The sequence below is a fragment of the Schistocerca gregaria genome, chromosome 2, assembly GCF_023897955.1.
Source record: "Schistocerca gregaria isolate iqSchGreg1 chromosome 2, iqSchGreg1.2, whole genome shotgun sequence".
Taxonomy (NCBI): Eukaryota; Metazoa; Arthropoda; class Insecta; order Orthoptera; family Acrididae; genus Schistocerca; species Schistocerca gregaria.
The window spans coordinates 382176099-382202050 of record NC_064921.1 but is presented as its reverse complement, the minus strand read 5'-3'; the positions used below and the strand labels follow the sequence as shown (position 1 = coordinate 382202050).

The 25952-nt window shown below is 41.2% G+C and overlaps 1 protein-coding gene across 1 annotated transcript in view; it reads left to right on the top strand.

Moving 5' to 3' along the window:
* The window catches only part of LOC126320697 (esterase FE4-like), a 66379-nt gene extending 41056 nt beyond the window's left edge, over window positions 1-25323 (top strand). Inside the window, exons 7-11 of the mRNA XM_049994088.1 lie at window positions 1474-1639; window positions 9536-9717; window positions 11055-11187; window positions 20469-20589; window positions 24951-25323. Coding sequence (XP_049850045.1) covers window positions 1474-1639; window positions 9536-9717; window positions 11055-11187; window positions 20469-20589; window positions 24951-25104 — 756 coding nt within the window. The 3' untranslated portion in view covers window positions 25105-25323. The remainder of the gene's footprint in view (window positions 1-1473; window positions 1640-9535; window positions 9718-11054; window positions 11188-20468; window positions 20590-24950) is intronic.
* The last annotated feature ends 629 nt before the right edge of the window (window positions 25324-25952 follow it).

Here is a 25952-nt window from a genome sequence, read left to right as displayed (position 1 = left end):
GGGACATAACTGCTAAGGTCATCAGTCCCTAAGCTTACTAAGCTTAACCTAAATTGTCCCAAGCACAGACACACACAACCATGCACGAGGAAGGACTCGAACCTCTGCCGGTACGTTTTACATAAACAACCAGAAACTGCTGGTGACAGCGTCGAACTCTTTAAGCGGAAGTAGGGCAGTAGCTAACTCTGCACAGTTGTAACTGAATTACGCCTGGTGAAACGGAGAAGGCGAAACGCCTATTGATGCAGTGCTATCGCCATGTGGACCCGACAGGCTTCGGTGTGTTAAAATTTACCCGAGACATAGCCTTGTGAAATCAAATGAGCCTCTTTCAAACAGCCCCGTAGAATAATTTTCGTAAACATAATTTTTTTAATGTAGAAGGCAGTATAATACTGTATAATGGCAAATAAAAGAATAAATTCAATAAAAAAATAAAGTACGTCAATAACTTATTTTGCAGTACTAAAATCTTGAATAGGAGACCAGTTTTTGACGTAATTGAAGCGAATTTTAATTTTTGTGAATAACATGTAATATTTTACTGGGCACCTATCCCTTTAAAAGTTAACCGAGACCACGCTCAGCACAGACGAAGTTAATGAGTATATAGTGTGGAATATAACACATGAGCTGTATACTAGTATCATAAGCTGGGTCTCACTTTCACAAATAACGGAAATCACATTCTACTTTTCATCACACTACCGGCGTATATAGTGATTGATATTCTTCCTCTTACGTAATACTGCAGCTATCGGCAAGTTATTTGTTCCGCATTAAACAAAGAAACAAAAACAGTCCCAATAGACCTTAAAGGCCCAACGGTACCGACCGGCAGCCGTGCCATCTTCAGCCCTGAGGCGTCAGCAGCATTTTCACCGTGCACCCGGACCGCTCAATGGACTGGTACATGGGAGGAGGAGGAGAAAGTATTTTTTGTACTACATTATAATTACCGATTAATCTTATGTCAAGCGTTCAAAAAGAATAATGTAGTAGAACAGATAAACAGTTTCTTGTTATTTAGCACAAACAATTAGTTGTGCAACTGTACATCAGAAACAAATATTGATTACAAGTAGTTCAAAATTCTGTAGAGGGATCGCTACAAAAATTAGACAAACAAAATACCATGACACTTCAACGATGATTACAAAGATATTTAGTGCTATGGCACGTGAAACAAGTGGGAATTTAGACATACATTATGTATCATCATCATCCACTGCACAGTGATCCACAAGAATAGAATTTTGAAATTGTGTAATTATAGCTCGTAAAAACGATTTTAGTGTTGTTCTAATACTTAGGAAACTGTTAAAAATATACAAATATTCATTATATCCGATTCTGACATACTCCTTTGACCTCTGAGGTTGGCTAAAATTATTTATGCATCTATAGTTATATTGGTTTGCTACGTATGTGAGTGGAGTAGTAGCAACGTGCGTTTTGTTTCTGTGACAGGACCGACTGAGCTTATTCACGTGTGTTTGGGCGCCCAGCGTCGAACCGGAACACGAGTCGGCGTTCCTGACGGAGGAGCCGTGGAAACTGGTGGCCGAGGGCCGCTACAACATCGTCCCCTACATGTCCGGCGTCACCGACCTGGAGCAGCTCGCACAGACCCAACGTAAGGAACAGCAGAGCAGAAAAATAACGGCCTGGAATATCTTAAGAGCTAGTGCAAGATACGGCAATTCTAGTTTATCTATTCTTAAAGTATGTTGTAGATAGTTCGTAACGTAATTAGAAATAACTTCATAGGGACAATCTGCAGCGAATTTGCTTTGGTTCAATATGGATTCTCCTATTTAAAAAAAAAAAATAAAAGAACTTCTAATAATATACAGTAACTAGCCAGTCTTACTGTTATAAGCATAGAGACAGCAGGTATGTTTTACATTCAATGAAGTGAAAAATATTTGACACATGACTGATAAACTAGTACTGATACGTTATGTGACATTCTCATTAAGAGCTACATATAGCACATTGCCTGGCTATTGCTGAGAAACAACCCACACTTGCTAAGGAACAGCAGCCATTTGCTAAGGAACAGGCGACAAGTGCTACAGAATACCCGACCAATGATTGTAAAAGGAAATGTAGAAGGCGTGATGTGTTAACTGCAGTGAAGCCTGTGCACGAGCTCTCTGTATGCGTTCTACCGCTCATGCAGTGCGGTGGCTCTCGATCGTTTTCTGGAACTGCTTAGTGTGATATTCTGTATGGTACGGTAACGTGTCTGCAAGACAACATTTGAGGTCTTACTATGGTGGACGATCAGTTGGACGTCTCGAGGCCAGTCACAGTGTCACTATTGCGGCCACAGCAATGCTGTGCCCAAAATCTTAAATCTGGCGATTAAAAAAAAAGGCCGCTGGAAGTGGAAATGCTATACGAAACCATGCCAGCGGACGTAGACGGCACACCACACTGCAAGAGGATACGTAGTCCTAGTAGCGAAAAGGAACGGGTCGCAGCACACCTAGCAACCGCCACCGGTACACGTGTCTGTGCCAGAACCACTTCGTGGCGATTAAATGAGGCTGGTTTGTCTTCTCGGAAGCCTGTTAAGCGTAACCAACTTCAATCACGCAATCGTCGACTAGGAAAGAGTTCATTGGTGCTGGGAGCACGTTGATTGGAGTTTGCGATAGTGATTCCCTGACGAATCTCGCTGCACTGTGAAAAGCGATGCTGGCCACCAGTTAGCGTGGAGAGAGAGGATCACACGGTACACACTACAGAATGTTCATAAATGTCGTGAATATTTGGCCTAGATGTTATGATGTGGGCAGGCATTACGTACAGCGGCCGAACACCGCTACACATCTTTGCGCGAGGTACGGATGCAGCACAGAGGTAATGATAGATTATTCTCGATCACGTCCTTCTGTTTAGGGGTGTCGTAAGTCTCGAATGTCTGTTTATGGCCGACAATTCCCGATCACACAGGACCACTGAGGTGTCGGACTCAATGGAAAGCGAAGATATTGAACGTAGGGAATGGCCTGCTTGCTCCCCGGACCTAAACCCTACAAGCTTGCCTGCGGATGCTCTTGGCAGACGCATTTCTCAACGAACGTCCCCTCCCCATGCAAGAACTGCAAACCTCCATGAGAGATGAGTGGGACATATCCTCCAAGGACGTCTCAACAGCTTGGGATCCAGCAGTAATAAAAGCTGCAAAATGAGCATCATTGCTCGAGGAGGGCATATTCTTACCGAGAGTCGGATATCTGCGTTTATGTTGGGAGTCTGATTTGTGTCAAACATGAACGTTATTTATGCCTATTATCCTGCTTTACTGTGTGGTGAAATCTGTACCACTTTTTATCAAAGTATATCGCTCCACCTCTATTACGTATGTACTGTTTTTCGTGTCGTCCATCATTCCGTGTGACTATTCGTGACCAGAAATCCCTTTCTACATCTGCATCTACATGGATACTCTGCAAATTACATTTAAGTTCTTCGAACCACCTTCACAATTCTTTATTATTCCAATCTGGTGTAACCTCCTCGTCACTTATCGACCTTAATGACAGTGAAAAATTAAACCGCGTGTACCCAATGGAAATTTGGGAAAAGTAATCGTCACCGAAGTTATTCTGTCGGCAAAGAGGGAGGAAATGGTTACATCTAACTGAAAGGAAAAATGCAAATTAAACTGGTGGAAATTAATTTTGAAAAGGGGCAAAATTAATAAGGAAAGTAAATGTGCGGCCGTTACGTTAACAATTAACTAGCGGTAATTAGATATTTGAGATTTGGGGGAAATTACGGTCGCCAGTCCTATGGACAATTACTATAGTAACTGAAAAAGAAAGGTTATTACACATATAATTAGGACTAGAAGCGTGGCAACTGAAGGTTGACACATGTAGTGTGAAAACTGAAAGTTTGTCAGAAGTAATAAATTTCGCTACACTCTGTCATAATTTAGCAAAAGAATTAATAAAACCGGAAAATTGAAAGTTAATTTAGTGAGCTTTGTTTCTGAATCACATCGAAATTCAGTAAAATACGGTTAGTCTTGGGCTATCACAACAATCATTTCAAAAGCTACTTGAATCTAGGCAATTTAGAAACAAGAGATTAAACTTTGACCTTGAATTAAATGATTCTGAACAATTAACAATAGTAAAATTTAGTACGTACCAAGCTCAGCTGCCGTCACAAGTAAGCTAAAATACGGTAACAAAACCCGCACTCTTAATTTGTGCTTCTGTAATCTAAATATTGTAGCCAGCTATAAATACCTTAACTGAACTTTGAAATTAAAGCAGTGAAATCGAATGATATTACTTTAATGCTGGCAATTGAATTTCAACGACACTCGGGTTCATTCTGGATAAGGAAGGGACCCTGCTTGGTAATGCAATTGGGACAATGAGCAACAAAGGTTCATGCTACGTTGCTGTAATTTAGTGAGAAAAATTTAACAGTTTGAAAAGCTGAGGTCTGCCATACAGTTCTAAAACTGTTAGTCTTCATTGTTGGTTGATTGAAGGTTTGAAGTCGTCGATCGAGGAGGTGGCGACAGTCACTCATAGTCGGCCGTCGCTGTTGCAGAAGCTGGATGTTGGCACGCCTTCTTCTCGACACGGTCTCCAGCCGAAACGGACTCTTGATGTGCGCCAGCTAACGCTTCCCGTCCGCGACACCGTGTCAGAAACTATCATAGCAAGTCGACCGCAATTACATGCTGCCAATCCCCGAAAGCGCGGCAACTCGCGGGAGCGTCACACGACACACCTGCTCCACCGCCCTACTCCAGCCAGACTCTCTTCTGCCCGCTCTCCACGCGGCAGAGTTCACACTACCAATGATCCTAAACAATTTGGTTCTTCACACGACCTATCGATGTATTCGTTCGATAGCATAGTTTTCCCTAGGCAAGACCCAGCGTAAAAATACAAATAGTATTTACAAAACAAACCAAATATACATCGATATAAATGCATGTATATATATAAATAGTAAAACAATTACGACATACAAAGACACAGAAATGTCATATTTTCAGGTAACAAAATAAGGAAACAAATTTATAGTACAATAGATGGAAATAGGAGGGTATGCATTTCCAGCATTACACTGGTATAGCGTGCGGAAAGAACGAACACCTATTTGTTTTCGTACGAGCTCTGATTTCTCTTATTTTATCTTGGTGATCGTTCCTCCCTATGTAGGTCGGTGTCAACAAAATATTTTCGCATTCGGAGGAGAAAGGAGAAAGTTGGTGACTGGAATTTCGTAAGAAGATTCCATCGCAACGAAAAATGCCATTCTTTTAATGATGTCCAGCCCAAATCTTGTATCATTTTTGAGAAACTCTATCCCATATTTTGCGATAATACAAAACGTGCTACCTTTTTTTAAACCTTTTCGATGTACTCCGTCAGTCCTATATGGTAAGGATCCCACACCGCGCAGCAGTATTCTAAAAGAGGACGGACAAGCGTAGTATAGTCAGTCGACTTAGTAGATCTGTTTCCTTTTCTAAGTGTCCTTCCAATAAAACGCAGTCTTTGGTTACCCTTCTCCACAACATTTTCCATGTGTTCCTTCCAATAAATTGTTCGTAATTGTAATACCTACGTATTTAGTTAAATTAACGGCTTTTAGATTAGACTGGTTTATCGTGTAACCAAAGTTAAGCGAATTCCTTTTAGCTCTCTATTGTCAAGCAGTGTAGTAATTCAGTGCGTTACGAGGAGACTTCTTGTAAATGGAGATGTGTTATTTAACTTTTGTTTTTCCGGTGTTACTGTTCTCAGAAGTTCCAGTGATATATGGGGTACGATAGAATCATATCTCATAAGCCTTTGGTCTTTTTTTACTGACATTTTAATCAATAACGGAAGTCTGCAAATATGGCCAGGTACAACAGTCTATTAAACGAAGTTTTAAACTAATGCGGCGTTCTTAATTATATTGATGCCAATAGCAACTTAAAATCAAAAATTTTGGTACCCTTTATCAAAGATTGATTACGTCGAAGATGAAAAGCAAGGGGGCAACGTTGAGAGTGCAACGGGAATTTCACTGTTAAAAGCAGGGAACACGTGGATAGGTGGAAAGAGTACAAGAAGACCTCAACCAGGAGGAGTACTTGTTCGATGACGTGATAGAAGAAGACACAGGAGTCGATATCGAAGACATGGTGATCTAGTATAAGGTTCAGATGGTTCAAATGTCTCTGAGCACTACGATACTTACCATCTGTCATCAGTCCCCTAGAACATAGAACTACTTAAACGTAACTAACCTATGAACATCACACACATCCATGCCCGAGGCAGGATTCGAACCTGCGACCGTAGAAGCGCTCAGCCACACCGGCCGGCCCTAGTATAAGGGTCAGAATTTATCAGATCTGCGAAAGAGTTTAGAATATCCAAAATCATTAGCGGAAGTGACAACCAGACGATTATTCAAAATGGTGTCTAGAATCTATGAGACCGGAGACTTACCATCAATGTTTCGGAAAAATATCAATTCAGATCAGATACGTACGAGAACCGTAGCGTAGCTTAACAGCTCATGCACCCAAGTTTCTGATAAGACTAATATGCAGAAGAATGGGAAAGAAGATTGAGGAGCTGTTAAATGATGATCAGTTTGTAACCATGAAGGCACTAGAGGCAGTTCTGATGTTGCGCTTGATAATGGGAGTAAGGCTGAAGAAACCTCAAGACACGTTCATAGGATTTGACGACCTAGAAAAAGCGTTTCACAATGTAAAATGGCCAGAAATTCTGAGAAGAAATGGAGTATACTGCAGAGAAAGACGTGTAACGTACAATATGGACAAGAATCAAGAGGCAGCAATAAGAATGGAAGACGTCCTTCCTACTGAAGGAAATAAAGTAATGGTTCAAGAAGGGGATTAAAATTCAGCGTTAAAGGACATCAATGTTAAGATTCGTTGATAACATTGCTATCCTCAGCAAAAGTGAAGAAGTATTACAGGACGTGCTGAATGGAATGAACAGTATGATGACTACAGAATACTGATTGAGAGTAAACCCAAGAATGACGAAATTAGCTGGAAGTAGCAGAGATGAGATCCGTGATGAAGTTCAACCCGAAAGTGAAGACCACGAAGTAGACGTAGAAATTCTGCTATCTTGGAAGCAAAATAACACATGCCGGGCAAAACAAGCAGGACATAAGAAACAGACTAGCGCAGACAAAGGGTGCTTTTCTGGCATTAAAAATAGACCTTAATTTGACAAATAAATGCTTAGAATGTACGTTTGGAGCACATCGTTGTGTGGCAGTGAACCATGGACAGCGAGAAAACCGGAAAAAAGAGAATCGCAGTTCCTGAGATCTAGTGCACTAGAAGGATGTTGAAAATTAGGTGGACTGATAAGGAATGAGGACGCTCTCCGGACAATAGACGAAGAAGGAATGTACCGGTGGAAAACACTAGCAAGAAGACGCGAAAGAATGATAAGAGATGTGTTAAAACATCACTGACTAACTAGAGTGTGCTAGTAGGATCTGTCAAGGGTATTAACTTTATGCGAAGCCGGATGTTGGAATATATCCAACAAATTCCAGGAATTCGTTGAGGGCCGCAACTGATTAAAAAATAAATAAATATATAAAAAGCTGGAAGAAAGCATCTGCCCTGGCTTCGTTGGTGGTGTCTGTACATCTCTATTTACCTTCGGAAGGTACTTTCTTGGAGACATCAGACATTGAGAAATAATATTATTGTATCCATGGACCTCCCGAACTATGCATCCGTTAATTATAGTTGGTGATTGACGGAACCAGCCATAAATATTTTGTTTAAAATGTTGTACACCCTTTTAGGTACGCAGACATTTGATTCTCATTACAGTTCATAAGCTGTTGATGGAAATACGAAATTAAAAAAGGGGAGGGTGGGATGAGAACAAAACATTTGCTTACCAAGATAACTTATATTTACACAATTATATACTGATATTATAAACAAGTTCTACGTTTTGTGCAGAGTCCTGACTATTACGAGTCTCGAGGTGTGTCTAATTTCTCTGCACGCCCCAAGGAAATTATCTGGAAATTGTTACTGGCTATCTCCAGCTGCTCATTTAGAATGGATTGGGGTGAACTGAGGGTATGAATATATGTTTCTAGTTCCTCTAATGTATCGGTCTTTTTGCCTTTGTTGGTGGTATGTAGTATTTCTCAGTTATCATTAATGTTAGAAACGGAGTGTCCACATTGATTCGTGTGAGTGGCTCCTGGAAAGTGGCTGTTGCAGGTTTATTTACGTTTTTTAGAGTAAAGGCATCCATATGCTCACGATATCTAACACTGAAGCTTCTACCGGTCTGTCGAAGATAAGAACTGGGGCAACCGTCACAAAAAAATCTCGTAAATTCCTTATTTTTCAAGGTGTAATCTGGTAATTTTAGTGCTGTGGATAATGTGATGATGGTAAGAGTTACTGGTGCAGAAACGTATTTCAACTGCTGTCCTTTGTTAAAGATTGGCATCTTCGTATGAGATTGTGTTTAGGAAGCGAATGGATGCAAATAATTACTTAAATTAAATTCTCGGACGGTCCCTGTCCGTCATTACATGATATATGTCGGCTCTTGGATTAGTTGTGGTTACTTCTTCGCGTTCTCATAACACGGCCACTTCAACAGAAGTCTTACTTGGGCAGCTGTAGAAAGACTGAAATGCCCCTGATGGATTTGTTACTTGCTGACTAACGCACCTCCGAAGGCAATGAGATCTTCTACCGATGCATTTTGCTGCACTCCTCGCCTCTGTTTACATTGGCGGGTCTGCCACTTCTGAGCCACATAGTGGAGTCCGGATAGTTTTGGTCAGAGAGTGTATAAGAAATCGATGGCCGGGTAAGCCGTTGTCCACCGCAGACCCGTTCCTCTGCGTGCTGTTCACACATATTCCGTGGGAAAGCCTCCGGTATTACTGTTCTGAAAACATATGTGGAAGCATGAGTGACAGTGGAAGTTTGAGTCAGGCCCGGAGGCGAGCTCAGGTAGCCTTACGCTTAAGGCGACTGTTCTCTATTAGCAGGGAATCCGGGTACGTTTCCCCGTCTTGCACAAATTTTCAAGTGTCTCAACGTATTAAAAGAACAGCAATTTGAAACTAGTTGTGCTTTTCTCTGCCTTCTTTGCTTGCTGACTCCTACGTCTGATATTGGAAAGAAACACATTAACAATACATTTTTGCTATTCATCCTGATGCAACGTTTCTTCGAGAGTCTCAAAGATCCTTTAATTTTTGGGCAGGAGTGTCGTGTAAAGAAGCAAAGAGTAATTGTGAAATTCGTTACGAACAAAATCTTGGAGTAAATATGAGGACAAGAAGTTACATCAATCTTCAAGTGATTCTGATCTATTGTTAGAGAAAGCACACAAAGAAAAATAAGGTTATTTGTGCATGTGAGGTGGCACAGTATTATTCATGCCTTGCTGTAAGTTTCTACCAGTTCAGAACTTTGTGCTCTTTCAATAATAAAAGCGGCTTTGTTTGACTACAGCGGGTGGAGTGTTGTCCACACAGGAGCAAGTGGAGAACCTGAACGAGAACTTTGAGGAGATAGTGGCCTGTGACATCCGCCTGCCGACGAGGCAGGAGCAGCTGAGCGCTGCGAGACTCGTGAGGCAGTTCTACTTCAACGACAGCGCCATCACGCTCCAGAACAACTACACCACCGCCTTGGTGAGTCACGCCCACTAAACTCTCCACGCTGCAGACAACACTGTCACATCTCATCCTAAAGCACAGAATTTAAAGCGAAGCTTACACACAAATTCCCATATGTTCTGACACGACGAATACTTGAAAAAGCAAGTCAGTCGGATACTCTTTTCGCCACAAAAATTTGCCATTGGCCATAATGAATCCCAGTATCAAATACCAATGTCAACTGATATAGACATTTTAATTGATTATAAAATACGGTAATATACTTTCTCTAGTCAGCTTACTTTGAGTGGAGAGGAACAAAAAGGTACGTGAAATACAACAGAATAACGTAATTGTTTTGACGCTAGCCATCATCATCTTGATTCGTCGAATTGTGTGAATTTATCTGCCACAGATGTTCCTTTTAAATGCGTACCGTGACTGAAACTTCATGAAAATCTCCATGACATGCTATACTGGGTGTTAAAAAAGTGTCAAATATTTTGAGATGTGGCAGTAACCACGAAGACAAGGGAAAAAGTCCAATAAACATGGGCTCTAAAACGAATACCTTAAGAGCTGTAAGCACTTGTTCATCTTTGATGGTGCGAAACACGTATCTTCTACAGCAAGCTCTTTGTTTTCCATGTTTTAGGATAAGGTAGTAGTATGGGTCACAATAAAAAAGAAATGTCCAGTAAACATGGGATACAAATGACACACCTAAGAAACTATGAGTACTTGCTCAATGGAAGAAATGTGCTTCTCAGTAGTGAAAATGAAGAAGTGTTCATAGCCCTAAGGGAATGCATTTTAGAGCTCTTGTTTACTTAACATTTTTTTGCCATAGCGCATATTATCTCTTCCCAAAATGAGGAAAGCAGAGAGCTTTCAGTCGAACAGATGTGTTTCACAGTACAGAATATGAATAGCTCCTAGTTCCTACGGTATGAATTTTAGAACCGACGTTTGTTGGACTTTTTTCTTGTTTCGATAATTGTCACTACCTCTCAAAATATCTGATACTTCTTTTAATACCCTGTATATCTTAGTACACTGCGAAATCTTCAGAAATGTTATGGACCTACAGTTTAAAATAACAAATTAGCTTTCAGTAGGAACAATTCAGTAATATTATTATTCCAGGCACACAAAAGTGCCATTTATTGGCTCTTCGTCTATAAACATGCACCCGTATTTCAGCGACTGACTTTTTGATAACTTTTATTGTAATTTGACATTTTTCTCCTATTTCATGAAATTTCGTATAATATTAAGCTAAATCAACATTTTCCTCTGAGCTGTAACCTCGTCATTGCCCCAGATATTTTTCCTTACGACAATGTTAACCTGCTTGTTGTGCTTTCCAGTTTGACTCGCACCTCTTCTTTGTGGAGGGAGTGGACGCAGTCATCAGGAGTATGGCTCGCTACTCCCCGCTGCCCGTCTACTACTACCAGTTTGCCTACAATGGACCCATAAGTCAGTTCCCTGGCGGACCAGGTAAAACTCCTGTATTTCATTTACTTGCTTATTTAATGAATACATATTGTTCATAATATAACTGTCCAAAACGTTCAGTAGCTTAACGTACTGCTTCTTCTCATGAATAAAATGGTAATAATAATAGCCTATTTAATTTCAAATTACATATACTGCTCTTGCAGGCTAAGGAATACTATCACTGAATTTTGAGATTTTTACCTCCTCATTTATTATTGCATTCACTGCAGAAACCCAATGAAACAAAAACAAAAAAATGTTCTGCAAGGGGTGTGAAGGCCGAAAAAGGGGGAAAAGGAAGAGTACAAGATTGTATGGAATTTTTTGAAGCCAAAGAAAGAGGAAAGGTCGAAGACCTTTGTACTGACACTTGTGGAACTCAGAAACACTTGCGTTGTTTTCTTCAACAAAAAGTGGATCTCGTTCAAATAGCTGGTGATAGAACCAAGAAAAGCAAGGAAAAACAATGAAACCACAGTACAATCAAAATTAAAATAATTATTAAATAATCGAGGATAGTATAATGTAAAGAGGCAATGATTCGGTGTGCTAGAGAGTATGCAGCCAGGCGCCACGAAATGGGAGTGTTCGGTTCAGAATACAGGAAGTTTCGCGTGCGATGCAAACGCTTCCTCTGGAGTTGAGTGAGAACCAGAGCATCAGAAGGCAGTCTCCAATCACTAAATAGCACCGTGGGTCAGTTACTCGGAGATAGCAACGACTGGCATATCAGTTAACAAGAAGTATTTGTGCGCCGTTTACTGCGTGATTAAGTGTACTCTTTCTTTCCTTAGTTGTTGTATGTAGTTTCCGTTCATTGTGGTACAGGGGGGGTGTCGGATTGCATCGGCCAGCAGACTGTATAGAACAAAAGTTGCGGAGAAGCAACACGCGCGACTTTTAATGAGGACAAATGTGATTTTTTTTCGATACACAGACCTAACTTTGAAGTGTTGCATTTTGCTTGCAGGAAAGTAATATTGCGATTTTATTATATCTTCAGATACAAATGGTTCAAATGGCTCTGAGCACTATGGGACTTAACATCTGAGGTCATCAGTCCCCTAGAACTTAGAACTACTTAAACCTAACTATGGACATCACACACATCCATGCCCGAGGTAGGATTCGAACCTGCGACCGTAGCAGTCGCGCGGTTCCGGACTCTAGCGCCAGAACCGCTCGGCCACCGCCGCCGGCTATCTTCAGATACAACTGATACTATTATCTGTATTGTATGCCTTGACAAATACTAACAGTGGGAACGGTAACTATCGCAGCGGTACGTTCGGGTTGCATCGAACAAAGCAGTTTAAGGTTGTACCAGGCATAACAGATGCCATAAAAACTTGAGCGTTACTGTTTATTTCTCTAACAGGTAGACACGGAGAACTCATGACGTAAATCGGATGAAAATAACATGACGAAAGTCGTAGAAGAAGAAGTAGACTTACTGAAATGACAATCAGCGAAGAGAGTAAGAAATATTCAGGTTCACGAAGTATATTCGTTGATAGACTTCAGGCTATACGGGAAGACAAAGAGATGACCATGAAATCTGTTTCACAGGAAAATTTAGTGATGGACGATAAAAAATGTTGTACAACGAATGAAATCTTCGAAGAAGACTGAATTCAGTGTCACATTTGCGAGGGCTGGATCCTTGAGAACTATGCCCTTATAGAGCGGAACAGTGTTTACTATACGTGTGATAAAAGTTTCACTAAGGTTTAAACTAATACTCTTAATGTAGCCTGTTCCGTTCAAAATGTTACCTTAATCATGTTATCAGAAATTTGTGCTTATATGAGTTTAATTACTTTCGATGTGGAATCTTGTACAAAGATGTTTCACTTGCACTTATTTAGTTTAATGCATCTAACAGTTATGAGTCCGATCAAAAATTATTTATAGGATAAATTAATTTTTACTCTTTATAATGGAGTGTAACATACAACCCTCCAAATATTTGAACGACCTTAATGTAAATGGTTGAGAACATAAAAACATCAATGAACGTGGATTATTATAACTTTGAGCTTTATAATTCTATAAAGTGGCTCATCATAGTATTAGTGTAAAGAATGAGTCAGGACAACTTACAGAAAAATTCGAAAAAGCTTATGTTTGGGTACTACCCAAGCATCTATTCTCCTAACATATCAACTATCTTTTCTTCTGATGAAATGTGTCAGATCGGGCACGTACGTAGAAAAATTCTACTCTCATACAACCACTTTCCGGAGTATGTGTTTCCAAAGATTCGATGTTACACAGTTTAGTAAAGATAAATCAGACTGGAGCTGGCTAGATAAAAGAAGATTAGAAACCTAGATTGAAATAAGCGGGTCAGGAGTGACCTTTGAAAGGGATGTTTTAGCAAAAATAAAGAAAAAATACACACGCAGTTTCCTGAGAAAAAAAAAAAAAAAGAAAAGGTCGAACATCATTTAGATACTTCGTCGAAGTTCTATAAAAGCCAAGTTTCTGTTATTCATAAAAAACTTCCGCATGTATCAGTAATAACAGCAAACTTTGATCATGATGAAGAACTTTCTATTGTTTACAAAATAACAACTACAATTATGTACAGGGTAAGACACTACAAACCCAATGGAAAAAGGCTGTGATAAAAATTGTTCGTCTTGAAAGGGGACATACATCCAGCGACACTAAACTCGACCCTCCTGGCAAATCCCCAGGGGGTGGGAGGGGGTCAACTTTGAAATCTTCAATAGGAACCGCCAATTTCGTGCTGGATGGCGCTGTAATCGACACCAGTCAAAATGTGTTACAAACCATTGAAAAGTGATAGGGAAATGTTCTGTTTGTTAATCATGATCAGTGATACATTTTGTACCATTCAAATAACCGTCTGCGATACACGACGATGAACAAACTTACACAGTTGCTAGTCAGCCTCTCTCTCTGTAGGTGCAACACCTCTACATGCAAGGATGTAGTTCTATTGTGTTTAGCGCGGCTGTGGCTTCACCGCGAACGTTGAACAAGGAAACGGCGGAGGGGAGCTGTCCCGGTTTACTTCACTACAAACATTCGCACCGAAAACGTCTCTTCCTAGGTGTGCAACAATGTTGAAGACTGCAGAGAGGATAGATGTCGTTGTTTTGTACATTGCTTCAAACGGACACGTAGGAGAAGCTCGTCGGCGATGTGCGAACCAATTCCTGAGAGGAATATTCCTTCTGCAACGACATTTCGCAGTATTATCCAACTGTTTGCTGCATCTGGAAGTGTTCAACCCACACGAATAATCTTCCCACCGTCTGCAACGAACGAAAATGCCGTAGTGGATGTTTTAACTGTAACTCATGCATATCCTCACATTAATTGGCGACATATCACGAGAGGTGCAGGAATTTTACAACGAAGTGCTCTGAGCATACTGCATGAACACAGATACCAGCTATATCAGCCATTGTTGCATCAAGTCCTACATGGGGCGACTTTCAAAGCCACTTGAACATTTGCAACCGGGTACAACAAGAACCAGCAGCCAATGATGATTTTAATTCATAGATACCTCTCTCTAATTAAGTAACATTTGGGAATCGTGACCACGTGAATCGGCATAACATGCGTTATTGGGCAGTGGAGAATCTACACTGGTTAAGGCAAGTAGAGCTTCAACTCCCCAGAAGTGTCAATGCTGGGTGCAGTGCGTTTGGCCTATACTTTATAGATGGCCATGTAAATAGTCGAATGTACGCCTCCCGATTTTTCCCTATGCGGGAGGCTAAAAGAGAATTGTTACATGGAAGTACCAACAGCCCTACAGCCGGCCACGTGGCCGATCGGTTCTACGCCCTTTAGTCTGGAACCGCACGACCGAAACGGTCACAGGTTCGAATCCTGCCTCGGGTATTGATGTGTGATGTCCTTAGGTTAGTTAGGTTTAAGTAGTTCTACGTTCTAGGGGACTGATGACCTCAGATATTAAGTCCCGTAGTGTTTAGAGCCATTTGAACCATTTTGAACAACCCAACAAATGTGTGACAGCGAGTTATCACTGAATGTGCAAACATCAGCGGAGAGACACCTTCAGACGTAGGATTGCCTTTAAGATGTGTGTTGCAGTAGACAGGCACTGTTTGGAACATTGGATTCAGAAAAAAATTAGATTTGTGAGTGGCAAGGGGACACACTGATAACAAACAGTTTAATGACGAGACGCAGAGGGACTCACCTAAAACAAGCAACCCAATAGTGAGAGGCAGAGGGAGTCTCTTAAAAGAAGCACGATGACAGTAACAGGCATGGGGACTCACCTAAAACAAGCGATCCGATGGTGAGAGGCAAAGGGACTCCCCTAAAACAATGGTGAAATGCAAGGGAACTCACCTAAAACAAGCACGCTGATGGTGAGAGGCATGGGGACTCACATTAAAAAGGCACCCCAGAGGGAGCTAAACAGTACTACATCAACGTCGTTGTTTCTAGGTATCGCTCAACGTAGTTGTTACAGTATCGATAAACAAACCAATAGACAATTCTAAACGCTTTCCACTTTAGTGCCATTTGCGAAGGTAATTACGCCCGCATCTCGTGGTCGTGCGGTAGCGTTCTCGCTTCCCACGCCCGGGTTACGGGGTTCGATTCCCGGCGTGGTCAGGGATTTTCTCTGCCTCGTGATGGCTGGGTGTTGTGTGATGTCCTTACGTTAGTTAGGTTTAAGTAGTTCTAAGTTCTAGGGGACTGATGACCATAGATGTTAAGTCCCATAGTGCTCAGAGCCATTTGAACCATTTTTTTAAGGTAATTACGCCAATAATATAGACACCGTAGTGTGTTATTGTCTGCATAATCACGCTGGTTCGCTATAAAACACCGGTGTGTTTTACATTACAGAATGTAAAAATACCGCCCTTTTACCCATTTGAGATTCCTAATTTCCTGAGATACTATCATGCTTCAGCGGATTGTAACCCATTTTGATTTGTATCGATTAAAGTGCCATCTATCACACAACGTTAAAAGGTTATGTTCAGAACTTTCGTATTTTTTGAAGAGAATCCGAATCTGCAAAAAAGTTGGTATTTCCTATTGAATATTTAAAAGCTGACACCCTCCAACGCCATGTGGGTGGTGCAGATGGTGGACTGTAATTCATTGCATGTCGCCCTTCGAGACGAACAACTTTCATCACAATTCTTTTTGTAATCCAATGTGTAGTTTATCTTTCCCGCCCTGTATATTTTTTACGTTTGTGTACGTAAACTGCACTTAACTCAAAATTAGTTAATTTGGTTACATAAAAGCGTAGAATTTACGTGATCAAGTAATTTTTATTACGTATGAATTGTAATTTATATTCTGTAAGGCTATAAAATACACAAGACTAGCACTGAAGGATATACGGTTCTAATTATGTGTAAACAAACAAACAGAAAAACAAAGAAAAGTCGTCAGCTCCCAGTTCCTCTCTTAAAAGTTCTTTTATGTTTCTTTCCCTACCTATGCTACCAGCACTACCTGTAATCCTACTGTTTACTACGTCATTTATGTAGTGCACTCAAAGCTATTTAACCGTAGTTTTGGCAGAGTACAACACTAGTCCGAGACGAAAAGTGGGACCGGTTTCTTTCACCGAATGGTAGCCTCTGATAAATAAGTGAACAAAATACTACAACTTCCATCCAGAGAAGTAACAGCTTTCGAACATACCAATCGTTATTTACTACAAAACAATGCGAGGGCACGTGCCGATAATGAACATAAAACATTATTATAATATTTATTTGATAGTAAGATACCTGAATGGCAGCCTGTTCGCCATATCAAGATCCACGCGATTTTTATCTTTCAAGTATGTTTAAAAGTAAGATAAATGCGAACAAATCCGGTACTCGTGAATAGTTAATATTGAGTATTCGATTTTTTTATTTTAAAAAATTCAGTAAAATTCTAGGACCCTTAGACAATGTGTTTAGGAGGTTTTAGGTTGCGCTTCCTGCAGACGGACGTCCCCACCTACTGTAGACAAAGACAAGTTTAATTTAATCGCTTTGCGGCTTAGTTTCTGCTCAAATCAGGAAAGACGCGCCGAGACGTCGTACAACAGCTGCCAAACTTACCTGTGCACGTGCAGGTAGCTCTGGAACTGCAGACGTGCGTGAATAGTGAAGTGAGACACACCGTAGTTCAACGTAATAATCTCTAATTTAAAATTATCCACAGGATGATAGAATTTTGTTGTTTCCATGTAACACATTCCAGTGTCTGCTCAGGTAACTACCCCCCCCCCCCCCCCCCGCCCCCTGCGTCTAGACCAGTGGTCGTCAATCTGGGCCCGCGGGCCGCAGGCGGCACGTTTTAAGTATTTCTGCTGGCGGCGGACGGAACCAGTTTCGGCAATTCATTTTGCCATCTTCAGACCCCATACGCTTTTTTCGTAGCAACGAGCTTATCGTATTGCGCCATAAAACTGGATGCTGTGAATCCTAATCGCTGAGCAACTGATTCATACGAAAGGGTGACACAGAGCTCGTTAACTGTAAAAAATCGTATGAGGCCTGAAGGTGGAAAAATGAATTGCCAGAATTGGATGCGTTTGAAATAAAATAAAATAACCTAAAGTATACGGCTGTTGGTAAAGTTAATTGAATTGAGAGGTAAGTACCAGCCCATACCCCTAGCCATAATGGACCGACAGAGACTGAATATTATAAGATGCGCTTAATTTTATTTGCCATTGGTGAATTCGGCGGTAAGAAAAGTAGATTTGGTCACTTATCTCAGAGGCAGAGGGGTAGCGCAGCCACTGCGTAGTGGATGTCAGACGGGGAAATGCTTCATTTTTTGTCTTCCTGTACTGGCGTCTCAAAGGCGTGCGCGGCTCGTTCCGATCAGCTGCTGCGGTGTAAACTTTTATATGGGAGTATCATGGATTTGTGAACATGCCTTACTTCTTCAAATTCGGTACCTTTTTGTAGCGAGAAATTCGAGATTAAATTAATGCTGTCGAGACAGAATGCAATTAATAGAGAAAAATGACATTCAAAACATTTAGTAAACAGTTGTGAACGCATCTCATGTTCCATAATGCATTTAAGTATAAGCGCAGTTATTGTTGTTTTTCAATTAATAATCCTCTCACACAGAGAGCACAACGACTGTATACGAAGCAATTACAGTCATAACTGTGGAGTCGCTGGGAGTGGCAGTAGTCTGAAATAGAGAACAACCGACACGATGTTTTCCGAATGATGACGACTTTTAACGGCCAATGCTCCGTGGTCGGTGGCCAACTAATCGCGCCATTACTACGGCTGGACTACATACTAACTTGTACATGTTACCAACTAATAATAGCTGCTCTGCAAAACTTAATAACAAGATAGATACAGTAACATAACATATTAACAATTCACTGGAAATGACTCAAAGTGCGGGAGCATGTTGCCAGAGGTCTCCCAGTCGTGCACAGGAAGCTGTACGCCACATGTCGTGAGGTCAGTGTGACTATGGCACCAAATGTGGATGGCTACGGTCGGAAAAGACAGTGTATTTCTATCAGCGATAGGTTAAGGTCCACTGTGGTGGTGTCTCTCATTAGAACATGGCCCGGAGACAAGATCTGGATGACTTCGCGCGCGGAAGAATGGTTGAGGAACTGTGGTAAGGACGACGTGCGACGAGGGTTGCCGAGGAGAGTGGTATTGGTCGCATCATTGTTTCACGTGCGTGGGGAGCGTTCCGAACCACAGGCACAGCTGTGCGAAGGAGAGGAGGCAACAGGCAAGAAGGGATCATCGGCAAACGCTGGGTGCAATGGCAATCATATTTAACAGGACTCTAAGGCATGCAGTCTCAAGCTCCACAGTGGCTTCTTTGCCCAATGAGAAATACGTTGCGTTCCGTTGACACCCGCATATCGGCAGCTCCCTTTGGGATGGTGCCTATACCATAGGAACTGGACCAACGAACAGTGGGCTCGCTTGCTCTTATCGGATGAGAGCAGATTCAGTCTGAGTAGTTATTCAGGACGTCCCCTCATATGACATGAGGAAGCAACACGTAATGCACACAGGAATATTGCCGAACATTGGTGGTCCAGGTGGTATGGTGTTGGGAGGCATAACACTGCATGGGCATACTGAACAGCAAATCTTCGAACACATTATACTCACTAGTCAACTTTCCTGAGCACTGTGTACTTCCCGTCTTTTCAGGGGTACATTCGGCCCTGACTTCATTTTTATGGATGGCAATGCACGATTGCGTTGAACAACGCTGGTATAGGGACTATTGGAATGTGATGATATTCAGGGAATGGACTGGCCTGCTCATTTCCTCGACTTAAATCCGATGGAACGCGTGTGTGTATTGCAGCACGTCTACATGCATCAACGACCATCTGGCAAGCGTCAATCGCGCTGGCGGTGGAATGGAACGCCCTGACACAGGAATTCATTACCAACCTTGTGACCAATATGGGAACACCTCGCACAGAGTCTGCTGCAGTTCACGGTGATTACTTACAGAATTGACAACAATATCCCGTCTTTTTAAGTGTCCATGGAACCATCACAAATCTTGGTGACACCGGTGTAATTCTTGTCTTTGAATAAAAGTCTCTCTGTTCGTCTCACTGTGTGTTTCTTTCAGTTACCTGCTATTAAATACCGTAACAGTTGGTTCTACTTATGGTCCGAGTTCCATCGAGATATTTACACAGTACTCACACATTATTCTGAAGTTAGTTAAGTTTTCGATATCAGTAGAAGGTTGGTACATATGCGGCCCGAAGTACCGCAGCACAATGTCAGTATTGTCTTTTCACCACAACGTCTAACGACCAGTGGTGTAGACGGTATCAGTAACCGGTCGAAAAGCCCAGTGAATAAGACGCAGGGCATTTTGAATGATCTTTCACGAGGTTTTTCTTAAGTTCATGGAAAAAAACAATCTTTAGTGACTATCCATTATTCTTCTCCTCTCTTCCCTGGCCCTCTCCTCACTTCTCACTCTCTCGTCACACACACACACACACACACACACACACACACACACACACACACACACACACAAACGAACACTGATGGAAACAAGCATTCAAAAGTTTATTTCAAAAAAGGAAGCAAACATTTGTGGTTCCTCTGTATTAGGATAAGATCGCCTGAGACCAAGCCAGTTAGAGAATATTTATAGATAAAAAATTAAGTTTTTTGCTGTAACAGAACGTGATCTTTTATAGTCGTAATGCTGGTACCCCAGGCAAGTTGTATAAATGTTTTACATCTTTAAAAATAATTTTTCAGGAGCTGCCCATGCAGATGATATAACATATCTCTTCGGATCATCATCTCTCGACCCTAATGCAGACGGAGCTATTCTAAGGGATCAAATGACAGCCATGTTGGCGAATTTCGCAAAAACGGAGTAAGTTTTTATTTACAAATTTACAAGTTCTTAAAGTAATAATGTAGTATCGATAACTTCCTTTCCTTAAAAGTACTATAGACTTCAAGTCTTCCAGTGGATTATATATGTAGCGTTTCTTTTATTATATGGCGCATTACGTAGTTTAATCTAAGGTGACGTCCACGGAAGACCAGCACCCGCACGTAAGACAATAATAATGGTTAATGAAGCAGACAGAGAAACAATACAGGTAGAGAGTGAACGATACCACTAAAAACTGCTTTGGTATGCAGACGGGCAGACAGAAATGAAGAATTGGAATATACGAGTACAGACGCGCAAGGTGAGTGCTATTTATGCATGGAAGAGGTTGTGGATGGAAGATAAGAAAAGCTACAGCGTGGACTGTATTGTCAGTGAACTCCTAAAATACGGTTCTCTCCGTCTAAGATTGTCAAATCTATTCAGAATGTTTCGAAAAAGAAGTGTCTTATCAAGAGTGTGGCAAAGGGCAAAAGTTGTATCACTGTTTAAAAACTGAGATAAAAGTAACTGCAAGATTTATGAAGTGATTATCTTTCTGGAAGCGGCGTAAATAGCTAACGCCAGGATGCTGACCAGCAGATTAAAAAACAAAGTCACAGTGGTTATTAATTGGGGAGTAAATGCGTTTCCGCAGCAGGACATTGAAAGCAGATGCAGTATTTGTGACGAAACAGATCAATGAAAAACGTGCAGAATTCAATCGAGATACCCACTTAGCATTTGTTGATCTAGAAAAGGCGTTTGATACAGTAATGGGGAAAAACTGTAGAGCACATTGGATGCACCCATTCCATTTAACAATACATTAACAAGCCAATAAGGAAATACATTAACCAAACTGCATATAAATGGAGAGCTGGTAGCATCAAGTCGGACAAGGATGTAGCATTCTTTAATATGTATGTCGTCGGGTGGATTTTCTCTGGTGTTTCAGCAGCAATTTTATGTTTGAAATGTGTACCTGGGCTCAGCCCAAACACATGAGGCCCATCACTATTTTCCTGCGACGCAGGAAATGACAGTTTGTTTCCCCACTGCAAACAAAATAATTTTTAAAGTGCAATTTAATGAGTCCGTTTTGACAGAATTGGCCAAAATCAGTCTAGTTTGATATTCGGTTTAGCAATATCTTTCAACAGCGCCAATAAAATATTAAGAATAACCAGTATTTCAACAACGGCTGAGTAGTGCTGCTGCATGATGGTAGCGGACAGCCTATGTCATGAAAGAGCGCGTGTCACTGCTGCATTACTAGTAATTTTTAATGTTTTACTATCCCTGTTAATATATGTTGCTAAACCGAATATCACACTAGACTAATTTGAGACACTTCTGTCGAAAGGTCTAAATAAGTTCTACTTTAAAAATCATTTTGATTGTTACAGAAAACAAAACGACGTTTTCCATTAACACTAGACGTCGCAGCAAAGTGGTGATGGGCAACATCTGTTTTGGCTGCGTCCAGCTAAATATTGCAAAAATGAAATTTTAGGTACGTGCATACGTGCCACAGATGGTCCTTAGGAGATACTTGTACTTATATGGATATGGTGTCTGTTCTTTCGGAAATGACCTGCAGCCGTCTAGCACAAATTTAGAATTATATTAATACCTTCAGCTGGTAAGGGGCGTTGATATATTTCATCGGGGACAGGTGAAAATGTGTGCCCCGACCGGGACTCGAACCCGGGATCTCCTGCTTGTATGGCAGACGCTCTTTCCATATTTTGTTTTCGATGTTGTTCGTTGCATTTGTTCGGTGCTGATGTCCCAGGACACGCGTTCAAGTTCAGTGTTGAGCCGTTGACCCAGTTTTTTATTTCAGAGGGCAGCAAACCCTCTGAACGGTCCATCTGAGCCACCCAGGGCCCATAGGGTAACGCGACTGCAGGGACTATCTCGCGCACACCTCCCGCGAGATCCACATCCTCACCTTGTATGTCCACACACTACATTCGTAGTGTCCCACCCCAACACACTCATCACTCGTGGAAGACATTCTTTCCAAGTCCCGTAAGAGTTCGGGGAATATTTGTGCATCCGCACAGAAGAAGGTCATGACTGGTGTTGCCAGAACTATATACTTATATGGATATTGTGTCTGCTCTGTCCCAATATTTAAAACAATCTGCCAATGTCCGAAACGCTTTTAAGTCTTATCAAGGCCTGATTGATTATTTTTGCAGTTTTTTTAATTGCTAATTTATCACACATAACTGCAAAATCTGCAAAAATGTCTGAAGATGCCGTTAATATTGTATTAAATGCATGTTTGACCATCAGCTGTTTTTTTTTTTTTTACTTAAAAACCCAAATATCGACTGGTTTCAGTCACAGACCGTCTTCACAGACTAGGGTAAAGCAGTTTAGCCCACAAAATCACATCTGTCATTACTTAAATAATGGCCACGTCTCATTTGGAGAGTATGCCATGAATTCCAGTATAACACACAGGACTTTTAAAGGCAAACACACCAGAAACATGCGTAAACAGAACAGTACTGAAGAGAGGCCCAACGCACATCCCTGGCGCACGTCTGAAGTCATTTACATTTTTGTCAATAAACGCTCATCTGGTGTCAATTCAAATGCTTTTCGAAAGTCCAGAGGTATTGCATCCAACTATTTGACTTGATACACGACTTTCAGTATGTGATGTAAGAAAACTGGAAGTATGCTGGTTAGCAGAAGGATCCAGTGTAATTTTATGTCTACCCTTGATACGTAGCTTTATCCGCACAACAGTCACGTAGCTTCACTTTTTATCTTTTGGGAACCGATTTTTCTTGTATGCTACAACAAATGGTCCACTTCTATTTTCCGATAGCCTACCCTTTCCATATGCTCTTTTTTTAGCTCAAAAATCTCACTGCTACCAATATCTAATTTTAGTCGGCTTTCCGTACTTAGTGTTGTATGAGCTCGAAACTCTATCATTTTGCTAAGTGGCAGATTGGGATGTGTACTTCAAGTCTGATGAGAAGCAGCTTATCTTTACATTTATAGGAACATGTGGAGTGGAACTGGTTGCAGGTGCTACATTGTACTGAGGACTGAACGTTGGAACATTATTTCACCAGTTAATTGATTTTGAATTTATGTCAAGAGGTGTTTTGCTGTCTTGGATGAGATGAAAGTGACGCATTTCAGGCAACGAAGACTGGACCTAGGAGGTGTCAACATATTGTCTGCAAATGTGAAAGAGGAAACTATCGGCAATAAAACGACCAGTATTCAAAGAAAATGCGAATAAGGAATATGGGACTGAAGCAGTTACGGATACAAAGGACTTCGCACATCTATAACTCAGAGCTGGTGTCAAGTTGCTGTTCAGTCTCCTCTTCTGTGATATCAGGATCAACTCGTTTGATAGGAATTCTGAGGATCGGCGGGGCGCGACTAGCTTGGAATTATTTAGGACGTGGATGAATGCGAGCAAAATGCATGGGAAAAAAACGCTACAAGTGGGAGTTCATGTTCCAGTAAGGAATGTTAGTTACATTCTAAGCATTTTATTTTGACAGAGACATTACTAGGTATTAGGTGCGGTATGTTTAGGTAGGGCAGGTACTTTTTCGTTATCTGCGCCCTACCAAGGATTCCTCTCATAGGTCAACCTCTTCACCTCAGATGATCGATTGTACTCTAATCCTCAATAATTTGTCGGATATTTTCCAATCCTTGTCATTCCGTACATTTTCTACTATCTACAAATCTCGCTAGTATCACGAAACTTATTCCGTGATGTCTTAATACAGTTCTGCCATACCGTCCCTTCTTCTTGTCTTTATTTTCCGTATGTTCCCTTCTTCATCGATTCTACGAAGACCCAGCTCATTCCTTATCTTATGCGTCCACTTAATTCTGTTATATTTCTATAGGGATACTTTTGGGATATGTATGTCAGGATTATAGTTCATAAGAAAGGTTCCATTTCTTGCTGTGTGATGGGTAACAAGCATCTTCGTCTGACGGATGAGATAAATTAGGTGAAAAAGTCGAGGCTGACCTTGATGAAGATGTTGCACATAACACTAGTGTGGCTGTTGCGGCTGCATGCGACATTGGTGCGGGTGTGTTTCCTCTATATGGTGCAGGTGTTGGTATTGTTCCTGTAATTCTAGAATACGCAGGATATCTAAGAACAGTTGAATGGTGAGCTTGGGAGTCGACAACTTTAGTAATGATGTCAGTGATTTTTTGTTATGTTCACAGTTAACAATGCAGAACTCCCCAGGAAAATGAGTATGATTCATTTCCTAGCATTTTCTTCCGAGGCACTATCGGTCTACTCATCCGTTATGGCTCTTTAATGGCAGGTCTTCTTGTTTCAGCAATCCAACCCCAGAAGTGAGTTCACTGCTGACGGAAGAGTGGATAGCGTACAACGAAACGTCGCCATTCTACCTGAGGATGTCCGCTCCACTCAGCTCCGGGATGAACCTCTTTGAGCCGTATATGAGCTTCTGGCATGATCTGCTGCCATAGACTCAACGCCGTCACACGACACAACCAGTGAAATACATTTGCTCTTCAGACAGCAGCTAGTCTCTAGTCCACAAACACTAAGTAGTGGCACAAACATATATTTACCACAGTATGTGTTGGCTCTTACAAAATCCTTGTTTGTGTTGTTTCTGGAGAAACCGAATACTGTCTGTATATTATCTGCAAATTCGAAATTAAAATAAATGTATTTGTATTCTAGACGTGCCAGACGTTTCCCGAGTAAAGTCTCAACAATACCGCACAAAAGTTTCTTGTGTCGACATATTTCGTTTTTAAGAGGTCTAAGTGCTGCAAGAACAAGACTTTGCGGTTATGCTTTTCTGGTGAGTTTTCTTCTAGGTACTCAGTTGATGGAGATGATTCAGAAAATATTGACTGCGTCAAAGTATCTTGAACGGCATCGGCACACACATTCCTGGATGGGCAGGATTCGCTCTTCAACTATGAGTGCAGTGGTTTCTCGAAGACGGAAACGGAGCAGGATGGTTGACTTCTGACGTGCAACCGGCGTCGTTGCTAACCAGGACGGCGGGGGTGCAATGGGCACAACGTTGTTGTTGAAGCAACCATACTGATTTTGACCTTGAACTATTCATGAAAACTGCTGAATATTTTTACGTCTTTATATCCTGAGAGCGGGATTTATCCAACAAGCTTCTCTAATAAGTCCGCGCTACTCATCCACTGCGTCACCTTAATGAGACGATAAAGCGTTCCATGTATAGCAGTACTGGAACAACTGACAAAACGCGCATACTTAAGGAGTAAACGCAAGACATGTTTCAGTACTGTTAAAGAAGGCAGGAACGTCTTTAATAAATTTACTG